We start from the raw sequence: 21790 nt of genomic DNA, 5'->3' as shown, positions 1-21790 counted from the left end.
TCAGTAGAGCATTAGACTTTTAATCTCAGGGCTGTGGGTTCCAGTCCTGCACGGCTGGGGGTTGTCCAAGATGATCCACGTTGTCCCTTCTACAATTCTATATATAAAAAATTCAAGTTACAGCAGCGATATAATTCAATAATGTACCAGGGATTGAACCAGGGACCTTCTACATGCAAAACATGTTATACCACTGAGCTACAGCCCTTCTCTAAACAGCTGCAGGGACCCTCTCATTCACACCAAGGCAAGATTGCAGGGAAAGCAGTTTCAAAGGAAAGTAATCAAGCCTAAAGGAAGGAATTTGCAGTGGCTGCATCAACTGCCTTGTTCTTTTCTGTTGTTAAGACAAGGCAGGTGATGTCTTAGAGAACCCTCCCGTCCGTCTTCTGCTGGACAAAACACATTCAAAGTGCAGCACCAAAAAGCAGGAAAAGGGAGACAAAATGCAACAGGTGCAAAAGACAAGTTTATTCAAATTCTATACACCAATAGGGAGCTCACTCTCTAAGTGCAAAACCTTATGTAGCCAAAACAATGCTATCTTTGCACAAGAGGGACGTGTTGGCAAGTTCAGGGGAAGAAGCAGACAAAAACATTGGGGCGGGGGAACCCCAAACGCAGCACGGAAAGGTTGCAAGATATTCCACTGCAGGTGAAAAATGGAAAACTGGGAGTGGGAAGAGATGTAATAGAGTATCCTGGAAAAGGGTATGGGATACCAGACAGGCACACACCCCATGGCGACATTTTGGGTGCCTGGATATGCATCCCAATGCACTTCAAACACTGGGGTCTTTACCAGGGATGGGGAAAAAATAATTGAGAAACAGTTGTGTAAAAGAATTACCCCCACAAGCAACTTTGGCTTCCACCGTCCTAATAGGCACTCTAGTGAGAGCAAAAGCTTTTTCTGGAGCTGGCCTTTTAGACCTCATACATGCCTGCTTTTTAATCATTCTGTTTCACATAGTATCGTTATAGTGTAAATCACATCCATGCTTGAAGGCAAAATCAGCCCAACAATGCTTACGGCAACTGATGAAAAAGAGATAGAGAATGGAAGAACAGGGGTGTCTGAACGCTGCCATTTTGCACAAGTTCAGACAACTCACATGATGATGGTTATCAGTAAAAAATTATTCCGACAATCACAGCTTTGCTCTTTTTTCGTCTGCTTGTGTCAAGGAGCAAGTTCCTAGGCCTTAGGAAAGAGTATTGGAGAAGGCTTCTGAAATCTCTAAGTGAAATGGTACACTAATGGATCCTAAAATATACAAAAATGTAATAGAATATATGAATTTGCAAAGCCCAGTTCTTAATAGAATCTGCCACAGTTGCTGTATCTGGGATATGAAGGAATATTTTCCTCATAGCAATAACATCCCAGTTCTGGAAAAAACAATGTGATTAAGTGGGGTGGCTTTGCCTTTGTTAATAGTGTGGATGGGGAATCTGTGGCTTTCCAGAACTTTCTGGACTAAAACTGCCTCACCATTGGCCATCCTGGCTGGGGTTGATGGGAACTGTTGTCCAATCACATTTAAAGGGCCATAAGTTTCCCACCAATTTGCATCCTTGTGATTGCCAATAAAAACAAAACTAATTCTTTAAGGTCATCCCTTGGAGGAAACTGTTTCCATAGTCTGCAGAGCATATATGCTATCTACAAACCTGGTTTCTCTCCTAATGGAGTATTATTTATTTAAAGCCACCAGCTTCTGTGGCCCCCAATAAGGTATATTTAGTTTTTAAAGGTACAGAAAGAAAGAAAAAGGTAAGGGAGGTGAAAAGAAGCAGATTCAATATCAATTTTTTCCAAGTTCTCGTGAGAACTGATCCCTAGTTGAAACCTTCCTTGCAGCTGGAACATTTATAGGGTTTCTGCCCTGCCTGGTCACTTATGGGCGCTAGGAGATTGGGCCGCCTGACGATGTTTCGCCCACAGTCTGAACACTGATACGGTTGAACTCCTGTGTGGACGCTCTGATGAGTAAGGAGGTGTGAGCTGTTCCTAAAAGTTTTTCCACAGACCGAACATTTGAATGGCTTTTCATCCACACAAGTCCGTGTGCGTTTGACAAGATCCGAGCTGAAGTAATTACTTCTGACGCACTCGGAACATTTTGATGCCTTCTCTGCCTGGTCTGACCGCTGCCTGAATGTTTTCCCACATTCAGAGCACCTACAAACATCCTCTCCCACGTGAATTTTCTGATGTCGAAGGAGAACAGAGCTTGAGGTGAAACTTTTCCCACAGTCTGAACAGATGTATGGCCTCTGCCCTGTGTGGATTCTCACATGGACAAGAAGGTTCGACCTCCTATCAAAGGTTCTCCCGCAATCTGCGCATCTGTAGGGCTTCTCTCCCGTGTGAATTCTCTCGTGCAATACAAGGTGGGAACTCCACCGGAAGCATTTGTCGCAGTGGGAGCATTTGTATGGTTTTTCTCCTGTGTGGGTCCTCTCATGCGATTTAAGATTCGGGACATTTCGGAAATTTTTCCCACAGACTAAGCACTTGTGCGGCTTCTCTCCTGTATGGATTCTCTCATGAATAATAAGGCTCTGTCTCTGGCTAAAGCTTTTCCCACAGTGGGAACATTTATGCTGCTTCTCTCCTGTGTGGACCTTTTGATGCGCGATGCGCTGCAAACTGTTTCTGAAGGTTTTCCCACAGACCGAGCATTCAAACGGCTTCTCTTTGTGGGTTCGCACGTGTGCCACCAGTTCCAAACTGACTTCAAAAGTTTTCCCACAGGCATAACACGCAAACAACTCATCTGCTGTGTGGGTCTTCTCATGTTCAATGAGTTCGGATTTCTGGCCAAAGCTTTTCCCGCAGTAGGAGCACACCCCTGTGTGGATCCTCTCGTGAGATATGAAGTGTGAGCTCCAACTGAAGCACTTCCCACAGTGCGAGCATTTATATGGCTTCTCACCTGTGTGGATTCTCTGATGTACTTTGAGGCCTGAGCTGTTTCTAAAGTTTTTCCCACACGCTGAGCATTTGTAAGGTTTCTCGCCAGTGTGGGTTCTCTGGTGTTTAAGGAGGTCTGATCTCTGACTGCAGCTTTTCCCACACTCAGAACATGTGTAAGGCTTCTCTCCTGCGAGGAGCCCCTCTTGAGAGTTCCAGCCAAAGGTATTTCCACAGTGTGAGCACTTGTGTGGCTTCTGTCCTGTGTGGGTTCTCTCACTTTCGCCGCAGTGGGAACATTTGTACAGTTTCTCACCCACATGGGTCCTCTCGTGCGTCACAAGATCCGAGCTGCTACTAAAGCTTTCCCCACAGTGCCAACACTGGTATGGCTTCTCCTCTGCATCAACACTCTCATGCGTAGTAAGGAGTGACCTTCCCACAAAGTTTCCCCCAAATTTGTCATATTTTGCCTCCTCCTTATCCTGCTGGATGACGGGTTCATTGCAAACACTTTGTTGGAGAACAAATGGATCCATTCCATTTTCTTTGTTGTTTCCATTCTGCCTTTCCGCTACATGTTGGTTCCCATTAGCTTCACGCTGATGCAGGAAATCCTTCTCTGTGGCTGTTTTCAGCGATGTCTTCAGTCGCTCCAGTTGCTCAGGTCTCTCCAGCAAAGGATTCTGATCCTCGCTTTTCCTGAGCCACCCACCACCTTCTGGAAGAAAGGGGAGAAGCCAGACAGGAATCAGGCATTGTGCTAAAATTAAGGAAGCACAAAGCACCTTCAATGCCCTCCCATCAGATTTCAAGGAGATGAGTAATTATATAACGTTTAGAAGACATCTGAAGGTAGACCAGTAGGGGGAAGCTTTTTAATGTTTATGTATTATTATCTTTTAATATTTGTTGGAAGTCATCCAGAGTGGCTGGGGCAAATAAACGAATAAAATTATTATTATTATTATTATCATTATTATTATAGCTTATCTCTTTCCATCTGCTCTGTGGTATCCTTGGGAAATTGGTAACTCCTCCTGCCCCCTTCAATGTTCTACTCTAGAAATTTACCCCTTCTTTGTGGAAGAAGGCTTCAGAAACCCAGGTTGCATGAACTATCAGGAATGTCACAACCTCCAGGCTAGCTGCCAGTGAAATCAGAGACACAGAGAACTTCTGATAGTTCTTTAATTTAATTCAACAGAATACACAGAGAGACTATGGGTTATGCTGTCTTCAGTCTTGAGATGTTACTGAGAGTGCCCACTCCACCCCCTTACAGCTTCTAAACCCCTCCTTGCTGCCTATGGTGACAGAATATTTCTGTCTCTGTTTAGCCTTCAGCTCTAAGATATGAAGGAATCGCCTGGTCCTCGGAGAAGGAGGGGGTTCTACCAGGCTTTCGAATGACATACTATCCACTGTCTGCTGTACTGTTTCTCCCACATCTGAGTCCTGTCTCTCTGTTCAGGACTAGAGCATCTGCTAGCTTGCTCCAGTTCCTCACCCTCCAACTCTTTGCTTCTTCTTCTTCTGAGGTGTGTCCTGTTCACCACCACCATGAATTTGGGTCCATGGTATCTCCATCCTGCTCCTGCCCAGACACCTCTTCAGGTGGAGGTCCCCACCATTCCTCCTCATCTGCCCAGATCATCAGAATGCCTGCTTTTGTGGGTTGGCATCATGGTTAAGATCCTAGGCCAGGACTGGGAAGATCCAGATGAAATCCCCACTCACCCATGAAGCTAACTAGGTGTTACAATGCTGTTCAAAACTGACTCGCTCTTAGTCCAAGTGCATCATTCTCAGTTAGGGTGACAAGCCACCTTCTCCACACTTTTATCCAGGACACTGACAAACTGGAACGTGTCCAGAGGAGGGCAACCAAAATGGTCAAAGGCCTGGAAACGATGCCTTATGAGGAACGGCTAAGGGAGCTGGGCATGTTTAGCCTGGAGAAGAGGAGGTTAAGGGGTGATATGATAGCCATGTTCAAATATATAAAAGGATGTCACATAGAGGAGGGAGAAAGGTTGTTTTCTGCTGCTCCAGAGAAGTGGACACGGAGCAATGGATCCAAAGTACAAGAAAGAAGATTCCACCTAAACATCAGGAATAACTTCTTGACAGTAAGAGCTGTTTGACAGTGGAATTTGCTGCCAAGGAGTGTGGTGGAGTCTCCTTCTTTGGAGGTCTTTAAGCAGAGGCTTGACAACCATATGTCAGGAGTGCTCTGATGGTGTTTCCTGCTTGGCAGGGGGTTGGACTCGATGGCCCTTGTGGTCTCTTCCAACTCTATGATTCTATGATTCTATCTCCTGTTCCCTACAGAAGAAACACAGGCCAGATTGGGCAACAACCAATGCTCAGTCCATCTGTGGGCAGTTTTAGCAATTTAATACATTTCTACAATGGTCCTCAGGTCTGTGGGGTGTGACTTAGATATGGGAAGACAAGCCCATCATTTTAGATGAGGCAAAGTGAGAAAGCCAGAGACTAACTTGCTTAAGGAACCCCACAGTGCTCAGGGAGACCTTCCCCAGAGAGACTTACTCAATATGTTCACACTCCCATCAGCCTCCTGTTCAGCCTGTGTGAAAAGCAGCATCTCTGTCGTGTTCTGGGGAGACTGGTTTGCCTTGGGGAGATTGACAAACTCTTCTTCTGTGATCTGGAGAGGTGAGGTTAAGAGAATCAGTTTAAAGTGACGTTAAGAGGCAGGCAAAATGTTTTAGGAAGGCATATTTAAGTCTTACAAGGACTTCTTTTATCCCACCTCTTGTGTAGAAAAGAGACAAGAGAGGGAGAGCATTTAAGAGCAACTTACAATGATTAAAAACCGCTGCCAGACCGCCTGCAGTTCTTGGATAACTTACAGAATTGTAGAGTTGGAAGGATCCCTGAGGGTCATCCAGTTCAACCCCTAACAATTCAGGGATCTCAACTAAAGCATCAGGCAGAGAACATGTCCTCCGAACGCAAAAGCATGTTGGAAATATTAGCAAGGGGTTGGATTAGGTGCCCCATATAGTCCCTTCCAACTCTGCAATTCTAGGATTCTATTAAACTGTATTTCATCAGAGATGATGGGAGCTGTCCTTACTCTCCTCCAGCTACTGAGCAGCAGCACCAGGCTACTTCTCACCCCCCAGTTCCAAGGCACTCTCACATGCCAAACTAAAATAGCTCCATCTTGCTGGCAACCAAGCCACTGGCTTGTCAGGGTGCACAATTAGGGTTTTGTGGTTGTGAACACAAGAAGACCCAAGAGTGACTCAAGGACAGCAGTTTAGAAATGTTGTCTCACCTGCTTTCCCCAGCTGTTGGCCCCTTTCTGCCTCAGAAGGAACTCCTCCGCCAGGGTCACTGCTTGGGCACAGCTCCCTGGGTTACGTTCCCTCACCCAGCTCTGCATCTCCAGTGGCAGGACAGCCAGGAACTGCTCCAGGGTCACCAGCTCCAGGATCTGCTCCTTGGTGTGTCTCTCCGGCTTCAGCCACTGATGGCAAAGCACCTGGAGCTGCCTGCAAAGCTTGTGAGGCCCATCAGCCTCTTGATAGCAGAGCCCACGAAAACACCGGCGCTGCCTCTCCATCTCGGCACCATCCCCAGACAGAGTTCTTGCCTTCTGCTTCCCACTGTAAGCTGCATCCAGATTGGTCTCGTGGTCCTCTTGCGCTTCACCAATGAGTCGTGGCTGGATTTGGGAAGCACACAAAGATCTGGGCCACTTTGGGGGATCCAGTTTTCTTTGGGAGAGTAATTGAGACGTTTTAGGACCACACCATTGCCTCAGCTCAGGTACTTGTGGGTTTTCCCCTTCTGAATATGTGGCCTGTAGCGTACTGAGGAACTCCTGCAACTGGGCATCCCAATTCCTTGATGGCCCTTCATCTGGTTCCTGTTTCACATTTTGCTCAGTTTTCTCAGAGAGAGCTTCCTTGATCATTTCTGGAAGAGCCTGCCCTCCCCTTCCCTCTTCTGGGTCAGGACCTGCCACGTTCTGCTCCTCCATTTTGATTTCAGGTTCCATGCTTTTAGCAGAGATCCACCAGTCACTGTCTCTTGCGTCACAGTTGTCTCCTCCCCGGGGGACTGTCCTTGTTGTGCTGTTTGCTGTTCTCTCTTTCAGCACCAACCCTTGAGAAATGCCTCAGCACTCTTGCTAAATCCTTGAAGATCCATCAGCTCAAAGTGACACAGCAAAGCATCTGAGCCTTTCAGCAACTTGAGGGAGTCAAGTGTTCTTTATAATAGCCTTCTGCCCCTATGGAAGAAATGTACATAGAAGGAAAATAAAACAACCTACTGTAATGCAGGTGAGAATGCATGAGAATCTCTTAATGAATGCAGTTAGTTTCTTCCTCAACCCCCCAAATTCTGATCCGATTTTCAAGCAAACAACCTACCCACTCCTACAAAAATACTCAATATACATTATGTGTTACCTTCCCCTCCCAGCCACTTCCATTAACCTGCTGTGCTCACAATCAAAGTGATGGAAACCTTCATGGTACATTTCTGATAATGGCAGTTATAAGTACAGGGAGCACTGCAGGTGCTGTAGACCAGGACAGTTCCCTGCAGCCTCTATCTATCATGGGGAGCAGCTACAGCGCAGTGCTAGAGCGCATTCCTTGCATGAAGAAGATCTTGGGTTCAATCCCCAGCATCTCATAATTCAGATAGTAGCACCAGGAAAGACAAACACGCAGCTGCTGGATGAGGCCAATGGCCCTCCTAGCCTAACATTCTCTCAAAACACCCATGTCATCCAGCCTTCTCAGTGATACGTCCCTCCTTTCGGAATGCTCTCCCTGGTGAGGTGCATCTCTCCCCCACCACAAATCAGTAACTTTCAGAAGGAATTTTAAAACATTCCTGATCCCCCAGGCATCTGATGGGTAAAGCTTGCCAGGAACTGCATTAGCTGAGAGGACATGCTATTGTTTTAAAATCTCTTTAGATGCTGTTTAGATACTCTTCATGCTCTACAATGTTTCAAAAGTATTTTATTTATGTTTTAAGTTGTATTGCTCCTTTGCAGCAGCGCATATACAAAAAAAATCTCCCTCGTATGAATTTTTGTCCTATAGCAGAGCTTCCAGGTAACCAAGATTGCAAAAGAAGAAAGGGCATTTTTAAAAAACAGAAATAAAAGCCACCTGGCAAAACCCTGCACTCTCTCCCCAGTGCCTCTCTCGCTCACCTGTCTTTCTAGTCCTCTGCATTTCACTCGCTGGGGATTTGCAACCCCCTCAGTCCTTCCCAAGCTGCAGAGACCGAATGAAAGAAGCTTCTCCTATCCCAGGGAGAGGACCGGAAAGAAAGAGCCTTCACTTTGGCATCTCCTCTGCTCACGTGACCGTGACCGCTCTAGGATTCAGAGCTCCGTGGCCTTAACCCCTTCGAGTGCGCGCGGCTGGGCGGCTGAGAGCTGCGTCCCGCTAACAGTCAAGGAGCGGAGCGATGGATGCCTTAAAGAGCCTACAATTACTTTTAAGTTTGCAAAAGGTGTATTCCTTTCGTAGTGATTGCATTTGGGGTGACTATGCTTTAAGGCTTGCTCTCTCTCTCACACACACACACATTCACACACACTTCTTAAGATGCCCATCCAAGATGAACTTGGGTTGGTTGACACACTTTTAATCACTTTTTTAAAATGAGAATTTGCTTTGTTCAACAAATGCAGGAAGATACTCCCTCTTCTATCTTCTTCTTGTTTTTCTTTGGTGATCACTCGTAGCCAAGTAAGATTGTCTTCCATGAACACATTCTTAATGGTGTGTCCGTAAGTGACTGTGGAGGCCAGTTCTGGATCCACACGTCCTTCCATAGTGGGGACATAGGATTCTGGGCATAAGTTGATCACGGTGAGGATTTGCCTTCCTCTTAGCGTGTTTCTCCCTTTCGTCCTGAGTTCGAGCGTCTTCAAAGTCCATGACACCTTTGGCAAAGGCTGTTCTCCAACTGGAGCACTTGCAAGCCAGTGTGCATTAAAAATGTAGTATAGAACTGCTGGCTTTATACTACATTTTTAAAGACTTGCCTTGAGAGAATCTTTAAACCTCTTTTGTTGACCACCAGCATTACACTTTCCATTTTTATGTTCGGAATAGAGTAGTTGCTTTGGAAGATGATAGTAAGGCATCTGAACAACATGACCAGTCCTACAAAATTGATGTTGAAGAATCATTGCTTCAACACTGGGGATCTTTGCTTCTTCCAGTACACTGGTATTAGTTTGCCTGTCTTCCCAAGTGATGTGTAAAATTTTACGGAGACACCGTTGATGGAATCTTTTGAGAAGTTGGAGATGGAGTTTATACGTGGTCCATGTTTCACAAGCGTACAGTAAAGTTGGTAGTATAATAGCTTTGTAACAAGCATTTTGGTTTCTCTGTGAATGTCCCAGTCCTCAAACACTCTGTTTCAGTTAGGAGAAAGCTTCACTCGCAGGGCTCAGGCGATGCTGGATTTCAGCATCAATGTCGACTCTCCCTTGTGGAAAGGTAACTGCCCAGGTAGGAGAAGTGATTAACACTTTCAAACATTACAGCATTGAGTGGGATTTTTTGTGCTTGTTGGTGCAGTATTTGGTTTTTTGGATTTTGAGTGATAGGCCAAGTTTTCCACAAGCTTCTGTGAAGATATTTAGGATGGTTTGAAGGTTGTCCTTGCCAGTGGCGGGTGGGACCACAGGTACAAATGAGTGGAACAATTCACATGAATTTTACTTTCGGTCAGCAGGCTTGTTTCTGCACTAAATAATAATTGCTCATTCAATTGTATTATACTTTCTTTGCCTTCTTGTTGTTGGATGCTGTGAGCACCATCTAGAGGAGCAACTGAAAACAAGTTCAACAAATAAAGAATAAAACTGTTTCTGCCTGGTTTCGAACCAGGGACCTTTCGCGTGTGAGGCGAACGTGATAACCACTACACTACAGAAACTGTGCTGTGCCTTGGTTCCCACCCTCCAGCTGAAGACCAGCCTTTCCTGTGTCAATCCACTCAACCTTGAGAAGAAAAGCCCACTTTCACAAGGTCTTCAGCTCCCAGGAGCCAAGGAGGGAGCCAAACAAAAGTGTTGCCTGCTGCACCTGCACCACTGATAGTACAGGATGCTGAGCAATCAAGGAGAAAGAGCAACATGAGGGAAGGGAGGAGATTAAAAAACAAAAATGCTGGGAAAGAAAGAGAAACTGAAAAACAACAACAGAGTAGATTCCCAACCCCTAGACTCAAACTGGTCCCCTGAGACATCACCATTTCCCAGGGTGGATAAAAATGAATTTTTATATATGTGTGTGTGTGTATAATATATATATATATATATATATATATATATATATATATATATATACACAGTATATATAGTGGTGCCTCGCAAGACGAAAAGAATCCGTTCCGTGAGTCTCTTCGCCTAGCGGTTTTTTCGTCTTGCGAAGCAAGCCCATTAGCGGATTAGCGCTATTAGCGGCTATTAGCGGCTATTAAAGGCTTAAGGGATTAGCAGATTAGTTGCTAAAAGGCTATTAGCAGCTTAGTGCCTTAGAAAAAGGGGGTGGGGAGCGGGGGAAAAAACCCAGGAATCGCAAGACATTTTCGTCTTGCGAAGCAAGCCCATAGAGAAATTCGTCCTGCGAAGCACCTCCAAAACAGAAAACCCTTTCGTCTAGCGGGTTTTCCATCTTGCGAGGCATTCGTCTTGCGGGGCACCACTGTATATATATTTAAAATCACCTTGGGTTACAGATGCTTCAGGTTACATACGCTTCAGGTTACAGACTCTGCTAACCCAGAAATAGTGCTTCAGGTTAAGAACTTTGCTTCAGGATGAAAACAGAAATCGGGCTCCGGCGGCACAGCCGCAGCAGGAGGCCCCATTAGCTAAAGTGGTGCTTCAGGTTAAGAACAGTTTCAGGTTAAGAACGGACCTCCGGAACGAATTAAGTACTTAACCCAAGGTACCACTGTATATAAAAAAGTATATAGATAGATAGATAGATAGATAATATTGATTGATTGAATTTCTTTGATTTAAATCAGATTTCCTTGATTTAAATTGGATTTTTAAAATAAAATGCTTTTGGAGGAAAAATCATTCTAAAGATAGTTTTCCATTTCAACAGGAAATAAGGATTTCTTTTAAGTTTTTCATATGAGCTAAAACTCAATCTAAGTTTTTTTTAAAAAAAAGTTTAATCACATCAGTTAACAAACATTGATGCATATGCTGTATTGTTATTGTTTTAGTTAAATAAATGGTTTAAATTTTTATTAAGGAAATGATTATTTTTCTCCTTTCAATAGAGTACAGCAGAAAAGTTGTTCAAATATAAACAGTTAACTTATTAAACCTCACAATAATTTCATAATTATCTGTCTATGTATTTCTAATAGTACAACCAAATCAGTAATTTTTTATATAACTGTAAAAACTACTCCAAAAATTTATTATTCCAAAAACGAAACCTTCATCTGGTTGTAAATACAGTGGTGCCTCGGGTTAAGTACTTAATTCGTTCCGGAGGTCCGTTCTTAACCTGAAACTGTTCTTAACCTGAAGCACCACTTTAGCTAACGAGGCCTCCTGCTGCTGCCGCGCCGCCAGAGAACGATTTCTGTTCTCATCCTGAAGCAAAGTTCTTAACCTGAAGCACTATTTCTGGGTTAGCGGAGTCTGTAACCTGAAGCGTATGTAACCTGAAGCATATGTCACCTGAGGTACCAATGTACTAGTGTTTTAAATTGTGATTTAAATCAATTTGATTTAAATCTATTTTTAAAATTATTTTATTGGGTTATTATGCAAATGCAAATGTGAATACAAACAAAACAAATTATACAGACGAATAAAAAGAGGGGAAAAACAAAAAAGGAAGTTATACAAAAACAAAGCAGACGGAAAAAGTAGTTACATAAATATAATGCAGAATGATCATAATTTGACTTCTGTCATCCTCACAGCAGCTCATTTCCTATAACTACAACAAATTCTCCATTTTTCAATCTATTCCTCATCTTGGTATAAGGAGACATTTTCCCACTTACGGATTTATTCTAGACACAGCCAAATTTTGGTTGCTGAACCTTGATTCGATAGGTAAGTATTTAAGCATTCCCATTCCTTCTGGACTATTTTATTAGACACTTTCCTTAGGGTTTCAGTCAACTTAGCGAGTTCCAAGTCAACTCAACTTTTGTAGCCATTCTTCTCTAGTTGGTATATGGTCATCCTTGGCTATTACTACCCTAGCCGTTGTCACTGCGTAGAAAACTTATTCTTTCTCTTGGGATATTATCAGTTAAGATCCCAAGAAGGAATGTTTCTGTTTTTTTGTGAAATGTAATTTTCGGTAATTTATTCATTTCCTCATAGATCGTGTCCCAGAATTTTTTCATCTCTGGACACGACCACCACATAAATCTAATTAAATCTAATCCACCCTGCCATTTCCCCTCTGGCACAGCACAGTGGCACAGAAGGAGGGTGCTGAGCCCATAGCCCAGAGATCGATGGATCAGAACCATTATTCTCAGCAGCAGCTGCCTTTTGCTCTTGCCTCAGATATACCGTATTTTTTCGCTCTATAGGGTGCACTTTCCCCCCTACAAAAACAAAGGGAAAATGTGTGTGCGTCCTGTGGAGTGAATGCAGGCTCCTTGGCTTCAGCGATAGCAAGGGGAAGCCTCCGAAGCGCAGAGGGAGCGCTCCCTCCGCGCTCCGGAGGCTTCGCATTGCTTTCGCTTAAGCCTGAAGAGCGAGAGGGGTCGGTGCGCACTGACCCCTCTCGCTCTCCAGGATTCAGGCATATATCCGCAAGCCTTAGGAGCGCAGCAGGAGTTCCCACCGCGCTCCTAAGGCTTGCGGATAGCAGCCTGCAGCCTGAAGCCCGGGGAGCGCAGCGCCAACTCCCGCTGCGCTCCCCAGGCTTCAGGCAGCTATCCGCAAGCCTTAGGAGCGCCCCCCCCAGCCCGGCAAGCTCTGGGAGCGGCGGCAAGGCTGCGCACAACCTTGCCGCCGCTCCCAGACCTGATCTTCCCCCGCCCCAGCCCCGCGGCTAAAAACGAAGCCGCGCGCAGCTTCTCCCGGCTGGAGAGGTTGCACGGGGCTAAAGAGGAAGCCAAGACAGCGAGCGGGATGGATCCCGCTCGCTGTCTTGGCTTCTTTGCTCTTTGGGGCTGGGGGGGGGGAAATTCCCCCCCTTTATTTCCCCCCCTAAAAACTAGGTGCGCCCTATGGTCCGGTGCGCTGTATGGAGCGAAAAATACGGCAACCTGCAAGAGGAAAGAGAACACCGGTGCCGCCCCCCCCCCCAGCATCCCCAAGAATTCACTCCAGTGAGTCCAGCCCCACCCAATGGGCCTTGCGGTCCTCACTGCAGCAGATGGCCCTTCGGCTTCTCAGGAGCCTCTAAATAAGTAGATGGGAGTGAGGGCCTGGGCCTTGCCCCCTAGGCCGGTCGCTGAAGGCCTTGGAAGGGAGCAGGCCCTGCAGTCCTCACCACAGCCGATGGTCCAATCCTCATTGCCACAGGTGTCCCTTTATAGCTGGGAGTGTGAGGGCCTGGGCTTTGCCCCCTAGGCCGGCCCGGTGAAGGCCTTGTAAGGGAGCAAACCTTCAGTCCTCACTACAGCCGACGGTTATGGGGGCCACTCTCTGGTACAGTTCAGAGATTATGTTTGAACAAATTCAGGGAAGTTTGTTCACCCAATTAAGGTTACCAGATTTTTTCCCCAATGAACCCGGGGATGCTATGTACCGAAGTTCTCACCCTGGGCCAGCAGGGGGGGATACTGTAGATAGTTTTCACTCAGGTCCAAATAAGGGATTGAAAGTGACGCTCAGTGATTGGATAGTTACAGAAAGTGGTTGCTGTTGCGTTGTAGTGGAGCTCTATATAAGCCGTTGCCTAACTGAGAGATCCCTGCCCCACCCTGCTTGCACGCAAGCTCCGATAGGCAGCATCACAGCTGAGAGATCTCCGCCCTGCTCCTGCTTGCACGCAAGTAGGAGTTGGGAGGCTGCTCCGATAGGCAGCATGAAGCCTCCCTGTACAGCTTAGTTGCTGGGGTCAGGGAAAGTGGAGGCAGCCCGGAAGCTGTATCACCATCATATGGGCTCCTGAAGCCAGCCAGAGCCAACTGCTCCAGGCTGCTGAGACTGCCGCTGCTGCATTTCCTGGGGACATTAGATGAAATCCAGGGATGGAATTTGTCCAGGGACTTATTTGCAAATCTGGGGACTGTCCCTGGGAAACGGGGACATCTGGTAACCCTACCCAAACTAGTTTATTCCAAGCACTAGAGCATGGGTAGGCAAACTAAGGCCTGAGGGCCAGATCCAGCCCAATCGCCTTTTCAATCCAGCCTGTGGACGGTCCGGGAATCAGCGTGTTTTTACATGAGTAGAATGTGTCCTCTGATTTAAAATTCATTTCTGGGTTATGTGTGGGGCCTGCCTGGTGTTTTTACATGAGTAGAATGTGTGCTTTTATTTAAAATGCATCTCTGGGTTATTTGTGGGGCATAGGAATTTGTTCCTTTCTTTCATTCAAAATATAGTCCGGCCCCTGACAATGTCTGAGGGACAGTGGATCGGCCCCCTGCTAAAAAAGTTTGCTGATCCCTACACTAGAGAAAGTGCAGCCCAGACTGGAATACCACTCTGCCCCACCCCCAGCCCTGGAGACATTTAAATAAAAAATAAAAAATAAGGAGCACGTGATCACTGAGTCATTTCCAGGAAGGGAAACTCCCAGTAGCTGAAAACTGAGAAAGTGAAACTTAACTCGGGACTTTTGCCTGAGGGAGCCATGGCTGCTGCAGGGGGTCACATCCAGCGTCTCCGTGATGAAGCCACTTGCTCCATCTGCCTGGATTACTTCAAGGATCCAGTGACCATCCCAGAGTGTGGGCACAACTTCTGCCGATCCTGCTTGATCCAGTGCTGGGGGGAATCGGAGGCAGAGGCTTCCTGCCCTCAGTGCAGAGAAAGAGTCCAGAGAAGGAGCCTCATCCCCAACCGGCAACTGATAAACTTCGTAGAATTAATCAAGAATCTCAGAGATGAAGGAGGGAAAGAAGAAGAAAGAAAAGGAGGAGTCTGCGAGGAGCACCAGGAGCCCCTGAAACTCTTTTGCAAGAAAGATGAAGCCCCCATTTGCGTGGTGTGTGACAAATCAAAGGAGCACAAAAACCACGAGGTGATTCCTCTGAAGGAGGCTTTTGAGGAATACAAGGTAGGAGATCCCCGGATCTTGAGGGGGAGAAATAACTGTGGAATGTTCTTGGGAGGTTTTCTGCAACTCTTAGGGCTAAACTAGGCATGGCAATAATTGCCTGAACATGATCTAAATGCTTGTTTATTATGTAAATAGCAACCAAGGAGAAGCTTGGGTTGGGAGGATAGAAGGAGTTCAATTATTCCTCTCCCTGCCAGGTGCCAAAGGGAGCTCCCTTTGAAATGAAAAGTGCAGATTTGTGTTGGGACAATGGCAGGTTGAGAAAGGATCAACAAACACACACACATACAAGGCCCCAAGCCTCCTGTGTACATAATAAAAACATTACACATCTTAATTCCATGTAGGTCCATGTCTTCTGCAGCTGGCAGGAAGCCACTTTAGTGCCCTGACAGGGGTTAAACCACAGAGCCTAGGGCTTGCCAATCAGAAGGTCGGTGGTTCGAATCCCCGTGACAGGGTGAGCTCCCATTGTCCGGTCCCTGCTCCTGCCAACCTAGCAGTTTGAAAGCACGTCAAAGTGCAAGTAGATAAATAGGTACTGCTCCAGCGGGAAGGTAAATGGCGTTTCCGTGCGCTGCTCTGGTTCGCCAGAAGTGGCTTAGTCATGCTGGCCACATGACAAACACCGGCTCCCTCGGCCAGTAAAGCGAGATGAGTGCCGCAACCCCAGAGTCATCTGCGACTGGACCTAATGTTCAGGGGTCCCTTTACCTTTAAGCAGCTGACAACATGGGCTCAGCTGGTGGGACGGACCGCCAGGATCTGACTCCCTAGGTGCCTGTTGACAGTGTATTCTTCAGCAGTGGGGCAGCAGCTACTTTTTCTGGAGGTGTTGTGGGAGCTTGTGCAGTAGGTCCCAGGAAGGGTGGAGGCCCTGTGGATCTCCCCACATTCAGGGCTGAAGACCTTTAGATGCCCTCAGCACTTTTTTAAAAAAAGGGTCCCATATATATCTAATTCAAAATATAAACAATAATACCCCCCCCCAAATCTGTAAGTGCTGTACTAAGCGCTGCTGCACTCACTCTCAGTGGATGACTGAACAGCTGACATGACCAAATAAGAAAAATGATATGAGCCTCAGTGGGCTGAGTGGCAGTTTACCAGTTACCAGACTCTAATACTGTTGTATTCCCAAGATTAATGTATAACATTACTCTCTGTTATTACTACTACTCCTGCTACTGTTATCTTTGTCCATGGAGTTTTCTTGGCAGGGATACTGGAGTGGCTTGCCGGTTCCTCCTCCAGGTGGATCACGTTTGGTCCAAACTCTCCACTATGACCTGTCTATCTTGGATGCCCTGCTCGGCATAGTTCATAGCTTCTCTGTGTTATTCAAGCCCCTTCGCCACGGCAAGGCAGTGATCCATGAAGGAGACTCTTAAGAGTCCCATGGACTGCAAGAAGATCAAACCTATCCATTCTGAAGGAAATCAGCCCTGAGTACTCACTGGAAGGACAGATCCGGAAGCTGAGGCTCCAATACTTTGGCCACCTCATGAGAAGAGAAGACTCCCTGGAAAAGACCCTGATGATGGGAAAGATGGAGGACACAAGGAGAAGGGGACGACAGAGGACGAGATGGTTAGACAGTGTTCTTGAAGCTACCAGCATGAGTTTGACCAAACTGCGGGAGGCAGTGGAAGACAGGAGGGCCTGGAGTGCTCTGGTCCATGGGGTCATGAAGAGTCGGACACGACTAAACGACTAAACAACAACAACAACTACTACTACTACTTAATATTATTTGTATACTGCCCTATACCCGCAAGTCTTGGGGTGCTTCACAACATAAAATGGCAATATAGAAACACAAAATGCATAATAAAGAAAAAACCAATATCAACCCAATAATACCCCCCTCCCCAATACATTTTAAAAGGCACTGGATATCATTCAGCCAAAGGCCTGTTTAAGAGGGACATTTTTGTCTGGCGCCTTAAGGTGTATAATGATTATAGGGTGTATAATTATATGTGTGTGTAATGTAAGTGAAGCTGGCAAATATGGTCCCTGGTAAATCCGGCAATGGAAAATTTCAGTGCCCCCCTTCCCTTGATGCTCTAAGGACATGCTTATTTTGCTTAAGTTTTGCATTTGGTCCAGTGTGTTGGACCAAAGCTGAGCTGTTTTAGAAGCTCTGCAAACGCTATCTTGGCAGTCAAGCTAGCCCCACAAGTAATTGGTAGTTGTTGTATCAATGTGTTCACATATGCTTATATTCATAAACTAGGAATTTCTGAGGGCAAGGAAGACCCCGAACATTTCTGTGTTGTTTGGTATGATTTCAGTTCTTACATGTCAAATTCAGATATACAAAACACTCTTTCCCCAACAGTTTCAATTAACCTTCGCAAATAAAATGAACAAATGAAATAAGAAAACTAGAAAATCCCAGGCACACACACATATGCTCTCTGTCTCTGTCAAACATGAGATTTTGTTTTCTCTTTAGGGAGAGATCTGTAGCTGCCTGGAGATTCTGAGGAAAGAGAGAGAGAAAATTCTGGCCTATCAAGCAGACCTGGAAAAGGAATGCAAAGACCTCCTTGTAAGTGCCACTCTTATTACTAGGGAGTCAGGACTGAGAATGGATGGAGAAATCTGTCAATTCCAGCCTCTCCCTGTCTCTCATTTTTCCACAGTGGCATGTGATTAAGAGGGGGGAAAGTCCTCATGAAAATTCATCAGCTTTTAGTGTGAATTTTCCCATATATCTCTATCTGTATATCTATCTATCTATCTATCTATCTATCTATCTATCTATCTATCATCTCTATCTATCAAATGCATTTCCTCCAATATATTATATATTAAACAATATATCAAAACAACCTTCTGTCATTTCCCCTTTTATACTTCTATGTTAATTTCATTCATAAATGCATTTTATGCATACTTTATATTAGAATGTTCGTTTTTTGTACACATCACCTGACTAGGGCAACACTGTGAAATTAAGAGGAATGTTTATTTCAGGGGATTGTTGTACAGTGGTACCTTGGTTTACGAACTTAATCAGTTCCAGAAGTCCGTTCTTACAACGAAACCATTCTTAAACCGAGGTGCGCTTTCCCTAATGTGGCCTCCTGCCGCCAGGGCCCTTTCACCATTCGGATTCCGTTCTTAGGCCGAGGTAAAGTTTGCAAACCGGGACACTACTTCCGGTTTTGTGGAGTTGACAAACTGAATCGTTTGTAAACAGGACTGTTCTTAACCGAGGTACCACTGTATTTTAGTCTGCATTCCTCTCTGCCCGAAAGTGGTTATGAGGTAAGTTCACCTTTGAATGCAAGCAGAATTGAATTTCTTCCCTCTGAGGCAGCCCAGCTCTACTGAGCATAAATTAGTTGTGTCATCCTGATTTACCATAAAAATGTTAACGAAAGGTACTCTTGTTCAACATTAGGAAACCCAGGCCATCCTAAGAATTGGTGATGAGCAGGCCAGCTTTGCCCTCCTCCTCTGTTTCTGTTGCCTTCCTACTTGTCAAAGTGAGTAGGTCTAAAAGTAAGGAGTGTTTCATGTCCATGGAGGCTCCCTGAATATTTTAGAACTGTGATTATGCCAGGTCCAAAAATGTGCAAGGAACCTCCATGGCTAGAAAAAAGCTACTTGTTTTAAGCAAACTGGATGGCAGCAGAAAGGGCATTGCAGAGGGCATCCCTTTTACTTTAATGTCTGAAGAGGAGAGCTTCTTTTGCCACTGGCAGCCAATTTTATGTCTAAGGAAAGTTAGAAGCGCCTCCTTGTGGAGTTCTCATGTCGCTCCTTGTGACGTTCTAAAGACTGACAGTATTCCAGACTCCTCATTTCCTCTTTCTACCTGCTTCTTGCAGAAATTAACAGAAACTGAAAGGCAGAAGACAGCAGAGAAGTTCAGACAACTGCGCCAGTTTCTGGAAGGAAAAGAAAAACAACTGCTGAATGAGATAGAAGAGACAGAGAAGGAGATTGCAAGAAGAAGGGATGAGCACCTGGCCACACTCTCCGGAAATCTCTCCTCTCTTGAAAGTATCGTCCGGGAAATGGAGGAGAAGCGCCAGAAGCCAGCGAGTGAACTCCTGCAGGTGAGACTGTGGCAGGAGTAGCCCAAAGCTCCACGCCAGGGCAAGGCTGTCTGCAAACCATTATGGGGCTCAGCTTATGGGGCTTCTAGGCAGGTTTCTCATGTACAGTACAAGAGCAACTAAGAGAACTGGTATGGCTTATTCCCCTAATGGAGACTGGAGATGCTTATTCAGTGTTAATGGAGCAGAATGTGGTGTTCTGTTCATTGCTAAAGATTTCTCTCTCCAGAATGACACCCCAGATTTTCTGCATTCTCCTTAGTCCTTTTCCCTTTGCCCCACCTTCTCTCACTCAGAGTCAGTTTTGAAATGGTAAATGGTGGGTCATGGGACAACCACCCACAGAAACAGTTTTCCATTGCTTTAGCGGCTGATGTGAAACCAAGTGTACAGAGATACTCACAAATGTCACCCAGCGCTAATAGCCACTTGGAGTAACAGATTTTGCAGCTCCTTCACGCTAGTATATCATATTGACTCAACTAAAGTCTTGTCAGCATGTCTATTGATCTCAAACAGATTAAAAAATTCTGTCCTCCAGACAGGCATTGAGGTCTACTTCAGTCATGACCCCTTCTCTTTACCAAACTTCTCTTTTATTCCACTCCTCAGCTTCTGGGCTGATCATCTTCACCAGGCGTGCAATTTCTCCCAATAGATATATTTTTTCAAAGCAATCTTCTGTAATTCCCCCCCTTCATTCTTCTATGCTATTTGCATTCAGAAATTCATTTTATGCATACTTTACCATAGAATGTACATTTTTTGGACACATCACCTGCCAAGGGTACATGTGCCATCAAATGGGGCACAGTCTTGGGACTTGAATGTCTGAGTTGTGTTTGTGGCTCAGCATATCTCAGTGAGTAAAGCAGAGGCCTATTTTTAGTTCTCCTGCACAGAAGGTTTAATGGCCATATGCACATTTTCAAAACGGGAGAGATTTTGTTTGTGTGCTTTTCTGTTTTCCCTACTGCATAATAATATTAATATACCTTTATTGTCAATGTACAACCTGTGTACAATGAAATTAACCGAGCCTCCCCCCCCCCAAACAGTCTCATTGCACTCTGTGTGCTTGTCGCACAACACACCAACCCTGAAAGTTGCACTATATTATTTTCTGTTCAGCTTAGCAGGTCACTTTGCACTCTTTAAATGGCTCCTCTTTGGCTATTGAGTCAAGGCCAGCCTAGATGGGATAGAAACATAATGAATGAATAAAATTAGCTTGTGAAGATATCCTCCATGGGAAACTAAGAAAACAGGTGGCCCTCACTTTAACCATAATGCACTATCAGAGGGGAAATTCTACACTCAAATATGATTTTCAAGTACATGGCAAGGGAGAAGAGAGTGTCAAATGAAGTGCACTTGACAGAACACAAACACCTGGAAACAAAAAAACACTTATTCACAGGAAGTAGAATTTTTCTGTGCAGTAAACTTTTGCTTTGGCTAAAATTTGGGGGTTTTACTATTTGGGACAGTGTCCTAGAAGGCCTACTGATGTCTGAATGGCATAATGAAATATGTGTTAGGAGGGAGTTTTTTAGCACACAAAACTGGATGCACATTAAGAAGTTAAAACTGAAAACTAGGTATGGGGGGATTCCACTGAGCCCAAACTTAAAAATGAATCTTCCTCATTTGCCCTTTGTGCTCAAGAAGCAGACTGAATCACAGCCACCCATCAGCATTTGCAGTTCTCTGGATTTTCCAGTGGAGTTCTCCAGCCAAGTAATATGTGCAGCAATTAATCAAATTATATAAAATTACTTTATAAAATGTGTATATTGGATGGGAAATGCACATAAAAGGAGAAAGTTCACACTATATTGCTGATGAATGTGGAAATGTGAATAACTGAACTTAAGATTGAAAAATTAAAAACTGAGAAAACCAAAACTGACTGATTCAGCCATTCCTACCCAAAACTTTGGTGTGTGCCAGGCAGACTGACATCAGAGAGCCAGGCGTATCCATTCCAGGGTTTGAAGGGTCTTTCTAGTGTGGTCTGTGGTGTGCAATGATTTGTGTCCTCTTTTTCCCTCTAGGATGTGAGAAGCACCTTGCAGAGGTAAGTGGCTCCTGCTCATTTCCATTAGCATCACTCTGTGAGGTCAGAAAAGGTCCAGGACCCCAGTACATAAAACCTGGCCCTCAGGGGTCTGCTTTAGGAGAGGCTACACACAGAGGTGTGGAGCCTTACAGCATTTGATAGGTAAGCATCAGGTCTCTCTTTTGCTTTGTAGGACCCTTAAGGGCTGTCGCATGGAAGGTGGAGCAAGCTTGTTTTCTCCTGCTCCACAGAGTAGGATTTGAACCAATGGATACACATTGTAAGGAATAAGATTCCAACTCAACGTCAGAAAGAGCTTTCTGACAGTGGAAGGACTCCCTCTGGAAGTCATGGGCTGTCCTTCATTGAAGGTTTTAAAGCAGGGGTTGGATGGCCACTTGTCATGGATATTTTAGTTGAGATTCCTGAATTGCAGGTGGCTAGACTAAATGACCCTCAAGGTCAGATTCCGCTC

General features: G+C 45.2%; 2 protein-coding genes across 4 annotated transcripts in view; one reads left to right on the top strand and one right to left on the bottom strand.

The window, feature by feature from the left end:
• Positions 1-447: 447 nt before the first annotated feature.
• Positions 448-8349, bottom strand: LOC310670159 (uncharacterized protein). 2 transcript variants are annotated; one of them, XM_083424944.1, is made up of 4 exons: positions 8133-8349; positions 6231-7190; positions 5477-5594; positions 448-3641 (listed from the first exon to the last, which is right to left on the bottom strand). In XM_083424944.1, exons 2-4 carry the CDS (start codon positions 6954-6956, stop codon positions 1843-1845), a joined length of 2643 nt encoding a protein of 880 aa, XP_083281070.1. In that variant the 5' UTR covers positions 6957-7190; positions 8133-8349; the 3' UTR covers positions 448-1842. The 2 variants fall into 2 exon arrangements, with proteins under 2 accessions (XP_083281070.1, XP_083281071.1); XM_083424945.1 differs by lacking the exon at positions 8133-8349 and adding an exon at positions 8089-8108.
• Positions 8350-14676: 6327 nt separating this feature from the next.
• LOC310670550 (zinc finger protein RFP-like) overlaps positions 14677-21790 on the top strand; it is a 37272-nt gene continuing 30158 nt past the window's right edge. The window contains exons 1-4 of one of the 2 annotated variants that reach the window (XM_083426065.1): positions 14677-15174; positions 17639-17734; positions 19023-19253; positions 21311-21333. In XM_083426065.1, coding sequence (XP_083282191.1) covers positions 14749-15174; positions 17639-17734; positions 19023-19253; positions 21311-21333 — 776 coding nt within the window. In that variant the 5' untranslated portion in view covers positions 14677-14748. The remainder of the gene's footprint in view (positions 15175-17638; positions 17735-19022; positions 19254-21310; positions 21334-21790) is intronic. The other variant, XM_083426064.1, reaches the window with a different exon arrangement.

Source organism: Podarcis tiliguerta (genome assembly GCF_965153285.1).
Source record: "Podarcis tiliguerta genome assembly, chromosome: 2".
In the NCBI taxonomy this organism is placed as follows: Eukaryota; Metazoa; Chordata; class Lepidosauria; order Squamata; family Lacertidae; genus Podarcis; species Podarcis tiliguerta.
Note: the sequence above shows the minus strand (reverse complement) of the source record. Positions and strands in the feature narration are given on the sequence as shown.